Source organism: Cherax quadricarinatus, chromosome 2 (assembly GCF_038502225.1).
Source record: "Cherax quadricarinatus isolate ZL_2023a chromosome 2, ASM3850222v1, whole genome shotgun sequence".
Taxonomy (NCBI): domain Eukaryota; kingdom Metazoa; phylum Arthropoda; class Malacostraca; order Decapoda; family Parastacidae; genus Cherax; species Cherax quadricarinatus.
In genome coordinates, this window is record NC_091293.1 from 21,649,289 (window position 1) to 21,662,814 (window position 13,526).

A 13,526-nucleotide genomic window follows, 5' to 3' on the forward strand; every position below is an offset into this window, starting at 1 on the left:
GCCCTTAAGACCACTTGAGCTGTTATCTTGCGTAGAGGGATTGCTTCTGGGTACCTGGTAGTGGAGCAAATTATTGTTAGTAAATAATTATTTCCCATTCTGGTCCTTGGGAGTGGGCCAACGACATCCACTACCAGCTTGCTGAAGGGTTCACCTGGTGCTGAAATTGGCTGAAGGGGGACAGGTTTAATGCTTTGATTAGGTTTCCCTATAATTTGGCAGGTATGACAGGTCTTTATATAATCTCCCACCGTCTCCCACAGCCGAGGCCAGAAGAAGTGCCTGGAAACCCTGGATACTGTTTTAGCAATACCTAGGTGTCCACCTAGAGGTGTGTCATGCACTAAGCTAAGAACATGGTTTCTATAAGGCTCAGGCACCACGACCTGGTGACAAAAACTTGGCTCTCCTTCTACTGGTACTGCAACCGAAGGTGCCTTCTTCATGAGTATACCTTTCCTGAAATAGAAGCATTTATTTAAACGTAAAGATTCCTCCTCAGTCACAGCTGAGGCTCTGATCAACTTAAGTGTGTCATCACACCCCTGTGCAGCAATTAACTGCATCATAGTAGGCCCAATCTCCCTCACACTACTTCCTTGATCTCTGCACTGATTAGGCTCAACTCGGGTTGTGGTATCCTTTTCTTTAGTTGACTGCAGTTCAACCTCAGAAAATAGAGTTTCCAAACCTAAGTCCTCACCATCCTCATGAGAAATATAAGGATTACCCTTGGTATCCTGGTCACGAGACATACTTCTTGTGATGGCACCAACAGGGAAAAGGTCTGGCAGGGTCTCCCTAGCCTTTTTCTCCCAAACTTTGGGGCCTGGTTGCCCCCATACTAGTGGTTCTTCACTGTCTAACAGGCCCATCACATTATTCCCTAATAAGAGGTCGACACCTTCGAAGGGAATTTCATCTGAGATACCTACAGGGAGATAGCCTACTTGGTATGTAGATTCTACCCATAATTTGTGTACCGGTGTCCTTACGGTTGAACCCGTAATACCCTTCAACAATATATCTACCCCAGTATAGGTATCCTTAGACACTGGTAGCACTCCAGCACGTAGCAAAGAGTTGGTGCTACATCCATCTCTCAAGGACAATATGTTCTCAACTCTGCCTATATCCTTTTGCAAACCAACTGTGGACCTACTAGAAAATATACACATCCTGGGGTCTAGATCCAAAGGTTCTTCCTCACCTTGCCTTGAAGACCTAATGCAGGCAACTGGATGTATCTCTGCAGTTAGAGTCCTCTGGGGTGGTTCCTCCCTTTCCTGATCTCGCCGCCTTGACCAGCAAAACTTTTGTGTGTGTCCAGTTTTGTTACAGTAGTAACAGGCATAACTCTTAAAGGTATTTTTACCATTTGGTGTAGGACTGGTACTGTTTACTCGAGGACCTGAAAAATTATCTGATTGTCTAGGTAAACTTTGAGCTCCAGCTGACTTACCTTTTCTTTCTATTTTAGAGGGTGCCTCAGCCTTCATTTGTCCCTGAAAATTCTTGTCCCACTTATCTTTATGACCATAGGACTTGGGATAAGATTTAGAACGAGTGGGGAAATTTTCAGGAGCATGACTGTTTTTACTTACCAATTCCCTGCGAGCCAAGAATCGGTCACCTAGATCCAGTGCTTCTGAAAGATTATCTGGGTTTTTGTCCTCCAAATATTCTCTGAGGTCAACAGGGATTGTATTGTACAATTCCTCATGAACCATTAGATCTACTAATTTGTTATAGTCTTTATTAACTCCTTTAGAACAAACCCATTTCTTAAAAAGGAACAGTTTCTCATTCCCAAACTCAGTTAAGGTCTGCCCATCCCAAAATTTTTTATTTCTGAACTTTTGTCTATATTTCTCAGGTATCATTTGGTAGGCAAGCAATACTTCCTCTTTAATCTTATCATAATCAGAAAAATCTTGCCCCTCCAGAGTCTCTACTCTTTGGAATCCTTTACCTACAAGAGCATATGGTACCCAGGCATCCCCAATTATTTTAATATGGCACACAGTGAGTGCACACACCCATTCTCTCATGTCTAGGTGACTCAGGCTTATCGTGGCAATGTTGAGTGAATGACAAAGAAAACGTATATATACGTTTGGACCGTTTAAGGGTTAATATGTTGTGTGAGACGAGGTAGGAATAGATCTGTTTATGAATTAATTTTTCAAAGATTTTAGAGAGCAGTGGTAAGTTAGATATTGGTCTATTGTTTTTCAAGTCAGCTTGGTCACCTCCTTTATGGATCGGAATGACCCTCGCTATTTTGAGGATTATTGGGAAGGTAGATGATTCAGTGGATTTGTTAAAGAGTGTTGCAATAATTGGTGACAATACTTGAGAAGCTTTTTTGTACATAAAAAGCAGGCAAGTTGTTCATGTCTCCTGCCTTGTTTTTAAGGGTGTTGATGATGAGTGAGACTTCTGGTGGGTTGGCTGGAGCTAGGAATAATGTATTTGGGTAGGTACCTATGAGGTAATCTGATGGACGGATGTTTGAGCTTGGTACACCTACCATCCGACTTACGACCTGCTCGACTTACAACCACTCGACTTACGACCGTGTTTTTTATGCCAAATTTCTGGGAAATAAACAACTATTTGTGTTGTACACAGTGTTTATCCTAAACCTTACAGTATAAAATACAGTACTAACAACATAAAAAGTAAAGTAAAACATGAAATACAAAAATAAAACAATAAAATAAAGTCATTACAAAAATGTTTTGTTGATATTATGTAGTAAAGTTCGACTTACGGCCATTTCAACTTACAACCGGTTTCTCGTAACCGAACTCGGTCATAAGTCGGATGGTAGGTGTATTTAGTTCACTAGATTTTTTCCTATGGTGGAGAAGAAAACATTGAGCCTGTTTGCTGTTTCAGTTGGTGTGAGTGGGGGTTCATCTGATTTTGTTAATTTGATTGTTTTGTTTTTGGATAACTTTTTAGTTCCAAGAATTTCAGATAGAGTTTTCCAGGTCTTGTTCATATGACCTTTGATGTTATGTAATCTATTTTCATAATACAATTTTTTAGATCTTCTTATCAAGCTGGTAAGAACTGACAAGTAACGTTTAGATGAGAGTAAGACACATGTGCAACATGTGACGTTTAGACTGGTCTCTAGTTATTTGACCCATTCTGTACTGTTTTTCATATTTATGCTTTGTGTTAATGGATTTGAGGATGCTTGGTGTTAGCCAGGGACTATTCAGTCTGAGAATTGTAAACAAAAGTGTTACGTATTAACCCTTTCAGGAAAAGATAGAGAATCTTTTCCCGATCATAATGACACCAAAAGTTTGAAATTTGATGGAAAACTTACGGAATTATGCTCTCGCAAAGTTAGCGGTCTCGACGATGTTTATGCATCGGCAATTTTTCCCACTTTGAGCCTTATTTTCGGCCAATTCCACTGTACTAGTCGACAAAAGTCATAAATATTTCGCTAGAACTCCATTTTTTCTATCGAATGAGTGCAAGAAATCACCCGTTTACCGATTTCAACTATCCAATACAGTGGTCAGAATTTAGCAATTTTGCCAATTTCACACAAATTTCAAAAGATGCCAATTTCCAAATAGGGTCCAGAATAAACAAGAAACACATTCCTGGCACTAAAATGACATTTCCTCTGTTCATTAGTCACGTCCCAATGCCCCTCTTACATTATTTTGCTTTCCACTTTGAATTTTTATTCTCACAAAAAATAGAAGATTTACTGTTATGCAGACTACTCCATTAGTGTAAAAAATGGTATAAATAATATTGGCGCACTTGTGAAAGAATATTAGAGTCACCAGTTGACGTGTATTGAACTCTTAGCATGATTTGTTTACTTTTGAACTTTGGTAAAAATCGAACATTTCTGCTACTTTGAGCTCAATTTCAAGGTACTTTTCATTGTAAAATCAGTCAAAATCATCTCAATTTCTGTAATATGTCTTCCATTCTATAGAATGAGACCAGGAAAACTAGAATACAACAATAAATACCATACGAAAATACAGTGCAAAGTCACTGTTTTAATCCTAAAACACGTTCAAAGTTTTTTTTTCTCATTACGCACTGTGCTGCAGGATTTTTTTTATATTGCACACACTGTCCACATAGACCCATTCTTTCTTATGTAGGCCTACCAGCTTTCTCTCACTAGATTTGAGGGCGCTAGAATTTAGGCGTACTAGTACGTCAAAAACCCTGGTGCATAAGCCGTACTAGTACGGCTGAAACCCTGAAAGGGTTAAAGGGAGTGAGGTAATGTTTTCCCTCCGCCTGGCTACCACACCTCCATGGTATATAAACAAAATGTTTATATGTTATGTAACATGTTTCAATCAATGAAAAGCAGGGGTGTCACTAGCACGTTAAGAGACCATACAATAAGTGTCAGGGGCCCGAGACTGTTCAACTGCCTCCCAGCACACATAAGGGGGATTACCAACAGACCCCTGGCAGTCTTCAAGCTGGCACTGGACAAGCACCTAAAGTCAGTTCCGGATCAGCCAGGCTGTGGCTCGTACGTTGGTTTGCGTGCTGCCAGCAGCAACAGCCTGGTTGATCAGGCTCTGATCCACCAGGAGGCCTGGTCACAGACCGGGCCGCGGGGGCGTTGACCCCCGGAACTCTCTCCAGGTAAACTCCAGGTACAGTGGACCCCCACATATCGATTACCTCCGAATGTGACCAATTATGTAAGTGTATTTATGTAAGTGTGTTTGTACATGTATGTTTGGGGGTCTGAAATGGACTAATCTACTTCACAATATTTCTTATGGGAACAAATTCGGTCAGTACTGGCACCTGAACATACTTCTGGAGTGAAAAAATATCGTTAACCGGGGGTCCACTGTATAATTTTGAAGAAAATATCATAGATGGATTAATGAAAATGTCTATATTAATGTAAAATAAGACATTTAATGTGCCCAAGAGTGATTATTATTAGTATTGTTTTCCCTCCACCCAGCAACCACACCTCCATAGCATATAAACAGCATGTTTATATGGTATGTAACGTGTTTCTTATATAATTTTGAAGAAAATATCATAGATGGATTAATGAAAATGTCTATATTGACATAAATTTAGACATTTAATGTGCCCAAGTGTGATTATTACATAATAGAGAGATGTCCTCGTGGAGAATGTAAAGAAATCGGGTGGCCCCACGCCATATTTGAAAGACCACTTGCCACATAGAAAGTTTTGGTCATAATTTGAAATCGCCGTATTAGCGGACCGCTGTAAGGCGAAATGCTGAAAAGCAGGGTCCTACTGTATATCAGCAACACTTTTGCAAGTGGCAGGACTCAATGTTGCCATTAGGTGAGTATTAAGTGCCATATTCGTAGCCTCATATCTCATAAGTATTGACCCTAATTTTTTTATTTTAATCCTATAACACTTAGAAAAATATTCTCTTTATTTTCATATAAAAAAACGATTTTTTTATTTTTCAAAATATTCAGGGCACTGGGCGAGAGAAGTATATATACGTTTAGTCCTCTCTGAATGATTGAACCATCACAACAACTCTTCCTCAGCCTTCTGGATAATGCTTTTAGTAATTTTACACCTCCTCCTAATCTCCAAACTATGAATTTTCTGCATTATGTTTATACCACACATTGCCCTCAGACACGACATCTCCACTGCCTCCAACCTCCTCTTACCTGCAACATTCTCAACCCATGCTTCACACCCATATAAAAGTGATGAGTGATCAGACACTGTGTCCTGGGAGTACCTTTTCCTCCTGAGTAATATAGGTCCTGTTTGGCATTTTCTTCCAGAACAGGCCTTATCACACTGTATGCCACTACAATTCTTAAATCTCTCAAACCAACCTTTGCTGGCCTTAAATTCACCATTATGAGCACTAGTTCCAGGCATTTTTTCCTGTTCACCTGGGTGTTAGTCGACGGGTGTGGGTTGCATCCTGGGGGACAAGATTAAGGACCCAATGGAAATAAGTTAGACAGTCCTCGACAGTGTTGAGACTTAAATACTGTCCAAAGGAGAGGTGCCGAGTAGTAGTAGTAGTGAGAATGTAGCCACTGAGAGGTCACGTCCCTCTCAGATCAAACAATTCTCTCTTGAAAAAGTTGTCCAAGGTATTTTCTCTTCTGTACCAAGATGCCATTGTGTTGCACTGTCTGGCAGAGTGAATATCAGAATGGTATACAATACCGACAGGCTGGTAGGTAAGACACATAGGCAACATTTAGGCAACTTTATTCCGAAATGTTTTGCCTACACAGTAGGCTTCTTCAGTTGAGTACAGAAAGTAGGCAGGAGCAGTAGAGATGTGAAGATGATGTAATCAGTCCATCACCCTTGAAGTCGTAGATTTGAGGTTGTCATTCCCTCAGCCTGGAGAAGTTCTGTTCCAAAGTGTGGAACTAACTGAAGATCAAGCGACAGTATTGAGACTTAAATACTGTCCAAAGGAGTGGTGCAGAGTAGTAGTAGTGAGAATGTAGCCACTTTTTCAAGTGAGAATTGTTTGATCTGAGAGGGACGTGACCTCTCAGTGGCTACATTCTCACTACTACTACTCTGCACCTCTCCTTTGGACAGTATTTAAGTCTCAACACTGTCGCTTGATCTTCAGTTAGTTTCACACTTTGGAACAGAAGTTCTCCAGGCTGAGGGACTGACATCCTCAAATCTACGACTTCAAGGGTGATCAACTGATTACATTGTCTTCACATCTCTACTGCTCCTGCCTACTTTCTGTACTCGACTGAAGAAGCCTACTGTGTAGGCGAAATGTTTCGGAATAAAGTTACTCCACCTATGACTGCTCCACCTCATCTGTCAGCTTTATATAAGCCCATCTCTGTGAATATGCTACAACTTTATCAAGATTAATTTACTGAACACTTCGACTCAAGGCTGGGGAACTGATTACCTGAAACTTCTCCTCAATTTCCACCTTTCTCTGCATTTCCAGAATAAAGATACTCAAATTTTGCACAAGTGTCTAATTTATTTACTTGCAATTTTTTAAATTATTCATTCAAACATACATGTATTACAAGATGTGTTTGTGGTTGCAGGTCTTAGAGAGTACACCAGAGACTGAAAAATTCAGTAAATGGCCTGATGCAGATGTGTTCATCTCATATTTGGACTTTGTGCTAGTAGGTGGATCAGACTTGCTGCCAACATTCACAAGTGTGGCGGAGAGGTTAAGTGTTGCACCTCGTACAAAGTCACTCTTTTCACTTTATAATTTTGTTACCCAGGTTAATACGGATAAAAAGTAAGTGACAATTTTTTCAGTGCATTAGTTTTATTTTGATAACATTCATTTTAAAAGCAAGATGCAGTATGTTCTTATTTTTTAAATATGATACAGTATTATAATGTATTCAATAACAAAATTCCAGTCAATGGAAAATGTAGAATTTTTAGTATAAACCCCTTTGCCATCCTTGCTGTAGTACTACGCCATGAGCTCAGCTCACTCAGATAAGCTATGAGGGGTAAATTTGGTCCTAGGTATAAGAGAATGGGTCTATGCAGTAAGTGTGCACCATATTAAAAAATCCTGCAGTGCTCAGTGCATAATGAGAAAAAACTGCAACCATGTTTTTGGTTTAAAGCAGCAAATCTGTGGTGTATTTTCATATGGTTTTTATGGTTGTATTCTTGGTATTCTTGATTGTTTTTTGGTCTCATTTGATAGACTGAAATATATATTTAGATTTAGATTTAGATTTCTTATTTTGACAAATTACATGGTTGTACAGCGGAATATCATAGTTGGGTGTACATGTCAAAAGCCCCTTTGTATGCTGAGCATTTCGGGCAAACTTAAAGATTAACTTAAGAATAGTAAGGCAATAATACATAGTTCATATGGTCATTAGATGAGTTAGAGTGAGTACAAGTGAATTGAATATTATATCAGGTGATGCTACATGGTTTTGATAAGTCTAGTAGACTTTTTACACTATTAAATTAGTTAATAAAGATTACAGTACATAGTACAATGTAACATTTTAAAACAATTTACAGTGCTGATATTTAAAACAATGAAATTTGGTATTACAATGGAACAATTTACATTATGATGTGCTGTATTAAAATCTACTACTATTTAAAACAATGAAAAAACAGACATCCTAATTTCAAAGTAGTAAGTGGTTGAGTATTCATCAGCACAATATGAGTAGCTTTTGAGAAACTGGTAGTGGTTAGGTATGGTTTGTCTGGTTAATTTTGGGTGATGAGGTGATTTTTTATTTGGGCCTTAAACTGATTTGCAGACAGGGGTCCTTTAGTTTGTTCTGGCAATGAATTCCAGATCTTTGGGCCTTTTACGTGCATAGCATTTTTGCATGGGGGAGAGATGAACACAGCCTTTTAATTTGGAAGTCAAATATATGAAAGGCTCAGAGAATGTGGTTGCTGATGCTCTCTCTAGATGTTTCATGTAGATGCATGGTGCGTACTTTGTACATAGAGTTTGTCTTGTGCTGACCTTGTTGTTTTTGCAGTGGTGGACTCTCGGTGAGCCTGAGTACTCTCTACCAGCCATCTGATTGTGAAGGAGTGAGTCAGAGCCAAAAGTGTGACGAGGGTCAGGGTGTACTTAAATGTGAGTTGAGGCAGTGGTTGACAACCTTCGGTAACATGAGACGTTCAGGAAGGTGTGATGTTGTGTCTTGGTGTGCTCTATATACAAAACGGCCCGACGGTTTGCCTTTGTGGTCCCCTGGACCCCTCCATATTCTATGTCAGCCTCCTCTTCATAAGTTTGGAGGATCTGTGTGGAGTGGGACCTCGGAAGATGGGCTTGAGTGCCTGACCATGTTAAGGATCGTGAGTGTTGACTGGAAGTCTCACTGTTTGGTTCGGCCACCAAGTGAGAGACACCTTGACATGTTTTGTGAAGTTTCCTGCCTGGTGTACACCTGACTGCTCTGGGTTTGGCTCTACTCTCGTCTCCTGATCAGGAAGATGCCACCCTGGAGTACCAGTTGCTTGCTGGATTACCGTAGCAGAGGCACAGGCCTGTTGGTGCGGGCTTTCACAGTGGGCATTGTGTGCAATTTTTGCATTGTAATGTGTATTGTTTAAAAGTCACTAAAATTTTAAATAGTTACACCCTTGAGTATATGGGTATGGTTAAAATGCTTTTCTAAAAAATTCTGCAATCTGTTGTAAATAACAGTAAAGTGAAGAGTAGTTATGGTGCTAGGAAATATGTAGCATTTCTAGTAGTCTTGTTTACCGCCTTCAGACTTAAGCAATATACTTTTTACTAGCCGTATCCTGAGGGACACGGCTAGCTTTTGTGAGACTTCGTCTGGAGGTGGGGGTGTTATGGGGCTATAGGACCCAACATGTATTTATAAGTAACAGTTACTATAATAATACCTAATTATATTGAATTGATGGGGACTTTGCTCTAAATGTCAGAAGGACTGATCAACCTTATGACTGAGAGGCAGCTGGGTCAAACCTATTTTTCTCAATATAATAGGTTATACTATAGACACATAAACACACAATTTAAATAAGTAGTTTATAAAGTTGTATTTCTTTTTGTAAAAGTAAAATTAAGAGGTGGTAGAATTGTGGTAACTGGAGAATTGTGCTTGGCAACAGTCTTTTGTTTTGGTGGGAGGAGCTTAGCCAGGCTCTCTCTCTCTCTCCCTCTGACTGACTCTCTCTCTCTGTGGCTGACCTTCAACCTGGCAGGATCTCTGGGTCCTTCTCCTATCTTTTGGGGCATCATGTGTGCTCCAGGGGTGAGTTTTTATAATTTAAGTTTTGGCCACCATACCCAGGGTGACTAAAGTGTGTCAAAACACTGGTTAGCCCAGAGTTATGTCAGGAAGAGTGAAGGACAAGAGTTGTTGCAACACACCATGTGGAGCACAGGCATGGAGTGTGTAGATTTTGTTTTGAAAATGGAGGCTGTGATTGTATATTCTGTACATATCTATTGAGAATACAGTTATATTTTTATAGTAGTAGTTTACATAACCTGTGAAGAGGGCTGGTGAAAGGGTATCAGAGACACTCAAGATGATCAGCCATGATGTAAGTATTACCCCTAGACAAATAAGGCCATTAAGTAAAAGCTACCCCACACTAGAACATGTAGTGAGAACCTTACCATCCAAGAAATAAGGGAAACCAACGTAACAGTGTGCACCATATTAAAAAATCCTGCAGTGCTCAGTGCATAATGAGAAAAAACTGCAACCATGTTTTTGGTTTAAAGCAGCAAATCTGTGGTGTATTTTCATATGGTTTTTATGGTTGTATTCTTGGTATTCTTGATTGTTTTTTGGTCTCATTTGATAGACTGAAATATATATTTAGATTTAGATTTAGATTTCTTATTTTGACAAATTACATGGTTGTACAGCGGAATATCATAGTTGGGTGTACATGTCAAAAGCCCCTTTGTATGCTGAGCATTTCGGGCAAACTTAAAGATTAACTTAAGAATAGTAAGGCAATAATACATAGTTCATATGGTCATTAGATGAGTTAGAGTGAGTACAAGTGAATTGAATATTATATCAGGTGATGCTACATGGTTTTGATAAGTCTAGTAGACTTTTTACACTATTAAATTAGTTAATAAAGATTACAGTACATATTACAATGTAACATTTTAAAACAATTTACAGTGCTGATATTTAAAACAATGAAATTTGGTATTACAATGGAACAATTTACATTATGATGTGCTGTATTAAAATCTACTACTATTTAAAACAATGAAAAAACAGACATCCTAATTTCAAAGTAGTAAGTGGTTGAGTATTCATCAGCACAATATGAGTAGCTTTTGAGAAACTGGTAGTGGTTAGGTATGGTTTGTCTGGTTAATTTTGGGTGATGAGGTGATTTTTTATTTGGGCCTTAAACTGATTTGCAGACAGGGGTCCTTTAGTTTGTTCTGGCAATGAATTCCAGATCTTTGGGCCTTTTACGTGCATAGCATTTTTGCATGGGGAGAGATGAACACAGGGAATATCAAAGAGTGATCTGTGTCTCATATTATGGTTGTGTGTTCTGTTATAGTTATCAAGGAGGGGTTTGAGAGGAGGGTTTACATTAGAGTATAGTGTTCTGTGTATGTAGTAGGCACAATAATAAGTGTGGATGTTTTGTATATTTAGCAAGTTAAAACTCATGAAAAGAGGTGGAGTGTGTTGTCTAATGCAGGAGTTAGTAATCAATTACACTGCAGATTTTTGCTGGGTTATTAAAGGCTTAAGGTGATTTGCTGTGGTTGAGCCCCATGCACAAATACCATAGGTGAGTTAAGAGTAAATGAGAGAGTGGTACAAAGCTAGAAGAGCTGATTGGGGTACATAGTACCATATCTTTGAAAGGATGCCTACTGTTTTGGAGACTTTCTTGGAAATTTGTTGTATGTGTATCTGAAATTTGAGACTGCAGTCAAGGTGGCGACCTAGAAATTTGCCCTCTGCCTGTCTCGAGATAGGTGAACCATTTATCAACATGTTTAGCTGTACATTTGAAGCTCTATTTCCGAAAAGCATGAAGTAGGTGTTGTCTATATTGAGAGTAAGTTTGTTGGTAATCATCCAAGTAGATATTTTTAGCAATTCAGCATTTACTGTGTCTGTTTGTATGGTTGGGTTTGGATGAGAAAAGACATAAGTTGTCATCTGCAAATAAAATGGGCTTAAGGAGATTAGATACATTTGGTTGGTCATTGATGTAAATGAGAAAGAGAAGTGGGCCAAGGACGCTCCCCTGTAGGACTCCAACAAGAACAGGTTGTGTAGTGGAACAGTCTCTATTTGTGTATACATACTGGGTTTGGCCATTAAGATAAGATTTAAGGTAATCGAGAGAGTGTCCTTTGACCCCGTAATGTTCGAGTTTTTGGTGGAAAAGGTCATGGTCATCTGTATCAGAAGCTTTTTGTAAGTCTATGAACAGTCCCAGGGAAAATTTCTCGAGTGCAGAGTATATTAGTTCAAGCATCATTAGTACTTTTTTTCGGTCTAAACCCAAACTGACAAGGGTTGAGTATGTTGTGGGATATGAAGTAAGAGTAGACTTGTTTGTATATTAATTTTTCAAAGATTTTAGATAGGGGCAGGTTTGATATAGGCCTATAATTGTTCAGTTCAGTTGGATCTCCTCCTTTGAGGATCAGGGTGACTCTTGCTATCTTGAGTATGGATGGGAAGGTGGAAGATTCAATGAATTTGTTAAAAAGAGTTGCAATAATTGGTGACAACACATGAGAAGCTTTTTTATACATAAGAACATAAGAAACAAGGAACACTGCAACAGGCCTACTGACCCATGTGGAGCAGGTACATGTCCCCCCCTGGATTAGACCAATGACCCCCCCCCCCTGGATAAGCCCAATGACCCACGCAGTCTGGTCACCTCCACTCAAGGATGGAGCACTGCACCAGACCCAGCAGCACAAGCTAGTCAGGTCCAACTCACACCCACCTACTCCCACTCATGTATTTATCTAACCTATTTTTAAAACTACTTAACGTTTTAGCCTGAATAACTGTACTCGGGAGTTTGTTCCACTCATCCACAACTCTATTACCAAACCAGTGCTTTCCTATATCCTTCCTGATTCTGAATTTTTCCAACTTGGTAAGTTATTTAAGTCCCCTGTCTTGTTCTTTAGTATTTTGATGATAAGCGAGATTTCAGTAGGGTTTATTGTGGCTAAAACTAGAGTATTAGGGTAGTTGCCAGTGAGGTAGTCTTTTGGTTGAATGTTTGAGCTTGGGATTTTACTCGCTTGTTTTGTTCCTACGGTAGAGAAAAAGACATTAAGTTTGTTGGCAGTATCGGTTGGCTGTAGGAGAGGTTCATCTGGTTAAGTTAAGTTAATCAATCTATTTTGTGACAGCTTTTTTGTTCCTAGAATTTCAGATAAGATTTTCCAGGTCTTTTTCATATCACCTTTTATGTCATGAAATCTGTTTTCATAATACAGTTTTTTTGACCTCCTTATTAGGTTGGTTAGTACTGATGACTGATGAGTAATGTTTTGTGAGTTCCTTTGTTATTAGAACCATTCTGTACTGTTTTTCATGTAGAAGTTTTTTATCAATAGATTTGAGGATGCTGTTTGTAAGCCAGGGGCTGTTTAGTCTCTCTGCTGTGATCTGCTTAATTTTTATTGGGCAATGCATATTATAGAGGTTTTGGGTTTTTATAAAAAAATATTAATACATTCATGAATGTCGAAGTTGTCTACTAGCTCGTTTTGCCCGTCAATGTCACTAAGTGCTGAAATAAAGTTATTAACAGATAACTCGTCATGTAGTCAGAATGTGATCTTAGTTGTGTCCTGGGGCACTTTACACAAGTTGGTTATGAGAAAGATGGGATAGTAGTCAGTGGTGTTATCTGTGATTATGCCTGCTTTTAACAGGGATATAGTGTTTGTCCAGATATGGTCTAGTAATGAGGCATTTGTGTCAGTGATTCTTGTAGGTTTTGTTATTGTTGGTAAA

General features: G+C 39.0%; 1 protein-coding gene across 2 annotated transcripts in view; it reads left to right on the top strand.

Moving 5' to 3' along the window:
- Positions 1-13,526, top strand: part of LOC128688717 (uncharacterized) — a 278,982-nt gene that overhangs the window by 49,852 nt on the left and 215,604 nt on the right. For both annotated transcript variants that reach the window (XM_070087603.1, XM_070087601.1), the window contains exon 6: positions 7,086-7,291. In XM_070087603.1, coding sequence (XP_069943704.1) covers positions 7,086-7,291 — 206 coding nt within the window. The remainder of the gene's footprint in view (positions 1-7,085; positions 7,292-13,526) is intronic.